At 47.9% G+C, this 2,407-nt stretch overlaps 1 protein-coding gene across 1 annotated transcript; it reads left to right on the forward strand.

Moving 5' to 3' along the window:
• On the forward strand, positions 1-711 carry LOC112347100. The gene is made up of 2 exons (XM_024677430.1): positions 1-284; positions 408-711. The coding sequence occupies exons 1-2, from the start codon at positions 1-3 to the stop codon at positions 709-711; spliced, it is 588 nt and encodes a 195-aa protein (XP_024533198.1).
• Positions 712-2,407: the final 1,696 nt, after the last annotated feature.

The raw sequence follows: 2,407 nt of genomic DNA on the forward strand, positions 1-2,407 counted from the left end.
ATGCATAAGAAGAGGGGAACAGGGCGTGGGCTCGGTGCACGCCTCCCCCAAGCACCTTGGCCGGCCCGCGCCAAGACTGCCCGCGAGCCGGCCTTGGCGCTTGGAGGTGGGCCGGTTCGCTGGCGTACCGGCCCTCCTCCAAGTGCCAAGGCTGGCTCGCGGGCTGTTGGCCTTGGCGCTTGGTGCGGGCGCCGGTCTGCCCCCAAGTGCCAAGGCCGGCTCGGGCCAAATGCCCGGGCCAGGCACTTGGCAGCGGCGGTGCTGGGCAGCAGTGGCCCTAGGCAGTGCGGCGCTGGCGTGGCGTGGCGTCGGCACGGCAGCAGCGGCAGGCAGCGGCGGCATGGCAGCGGCGGTGCTGGGCAGTGGCGGCACGGCAGCGGCGGCATGGCAGTGGCGGTGCTGGGCAGGCAGCACTGCGCTGGGCGTGGCATGGCAGTGGGCAGCGCTCGGCAGCCCTGGGCAGTGGCGGTGCTGGGCATGGCGTGGTGTGCGCAGCGTGGCGGCGCTGGGCATGGCGTGGGCGCGGGGGCGCTGGGTGCGGCGGCGCTGGGCGGGGAGGAGAGGGAGTGGAGGAGAGGGAGTGGAGGAGAGGGAGTGGAGAAGGAGGAAAAACTTACTCTTGGCGGCATTCTGTTCCCGCAGTCACTCTCAATCTCCCGCGATACTTTCTGTAAAACCCTAACGCCGGCAGCTGCCCTAACCCTAACCTAACTTTCATCACAGCCGTTCATCATGGATGCAGTAAATCTTCACTGTACAATAAATAATAAATCTAGCACTGTACAATTTCTATTCCGCCCTAGATTTGATCACGTGACAAAGTCCTTTTGAATTGTAATTTAATAATGGAGGTGTGCTCTAATATGACTATGTCATAATGTGAAATAATGTCACAGACGCATGTGTTGAATTGATCACAGTACGAAATTGTTAGAAAATATAAGATTATTAAATCGTAAGGTGTTATTTCCAAAGTAATGTATATAGATAATTTACTATAGGTGATAGATGGTAGTACAAAGATGGAATATATTTAAATGAGTTCAGAAGAATGTGATGATTTCTAGCTTTAATGAAGTACTGAAAATATGTACAATATTTAATTTATTTGGCAACAATTGGTTGATGGTAGATCCTAGAATAAAATCATTCCTATCTTTCATATTATGGCACATGCTTGACGTGATATTTCTTTCCATTCTACCAAAAGTTAGTGCATATAATAAATTTGAGTATGTTTTTGAATTCAATGTATATAGACTTTTAATATTGTACAACATAGTCCTATATACTTCATACAGAATTTATTATAACAACATTATTCGATGTTAGATCCTAGAATAAAATCGCCCTATCTTTTCACATAATGGCATAGCACATGTGAGGTGACATTTCGTTATAAAAGTTCAAAGTTCCAAAACCTAAAGGCAACAAAATGGAGGGCTTCTTTTTGCATTACCAAGATCACCCACCGCTTTCTATCTCCCAGAGTCTTATTTCAGAAAGTTTTCTTTGCCGACGTTTCGATCTTTCTCTCGGTTCTATTTCATTGGAAGCTGTGATTCGCAACAACATTGGTGTAGTTGAACGATCGGAGTTTCTTCTTTCGGGTGTAGGTGAAGGTGGACAACATTGGGATTTGCAACATTCCAAGTCGAAAGAGATTCGAGTTTTTGGATCTCCAATCAAAGTGCGAGGTTGTGATCCTGCTAAAGTGAATGTGAAGCAAGAGTCGGTCGTCATCATTTCTTCCTCTTCTAGTTCTAGTGGAGATGTTAGTCCAGTGCGAGCCAAGAATTTCCAAACTCCAACTTCACTGATATTCCAAGCTGTTTGCAACGCTTTCCAGTTTTCCCGCCTCTCTATCGACGTGCGTTCCTTTCTGCATAGGCTCGTTAGCAAGCTCCCTTCTACATACAATGGCAATATCTTCTTTGAACTACCACCTCTTGTCAGCTCAAAACGAAAGGGGATGGAGACAAAGCAGGATGTCCATAACTGGTGCAAGATCAAGACCACACATTTCCAGCATTTTGAAGGCACAGTGTCTATGGTTCATTGTGGTGGGTATTTGGATTGTGTGAATAAAGCATGCAATCAAGAGCGTGGTAAAAACTCCATATTTTTTGAAGGATCTGCAACCAATCCTCCCCTCTGTGACACCATTGGTGTTGGATTCAAGTGTCGATTTTGCAAGAATGCTCCATTGTGTCGTGCCATCTGCGGGGCCAAGATGTACTATTTTCTTCCACGGGATGGAGAGGTTGGTAGAGCTGCAGTACATATTGGCACGCACACACATCCAATGCAGGAAGGGATACAAAGGAGTTCAGTCAACCATTTCAAAGATGCAGTGCAGATAGAGACTGTGAGAAACTCATCTGCAACTCCGAAGCATGTTCAGAAG

Source organism: Selaginella moellendorffii, unplaced genomic scaffold (assembly GCF_000143415.4).
Source record: "Selaginella moellendorffii unplaced genomic scaffold, v1.0 SELMOscaffold_19, whole genome shotgun sequence".
Taxonomy (NCBI): Eukaryota; Viridiplantae; Streptophyta; class Lycopodiopsida; order Selaginellales; family Selaginellaceae; genus Selaginella; species Selaginella moellendorffii.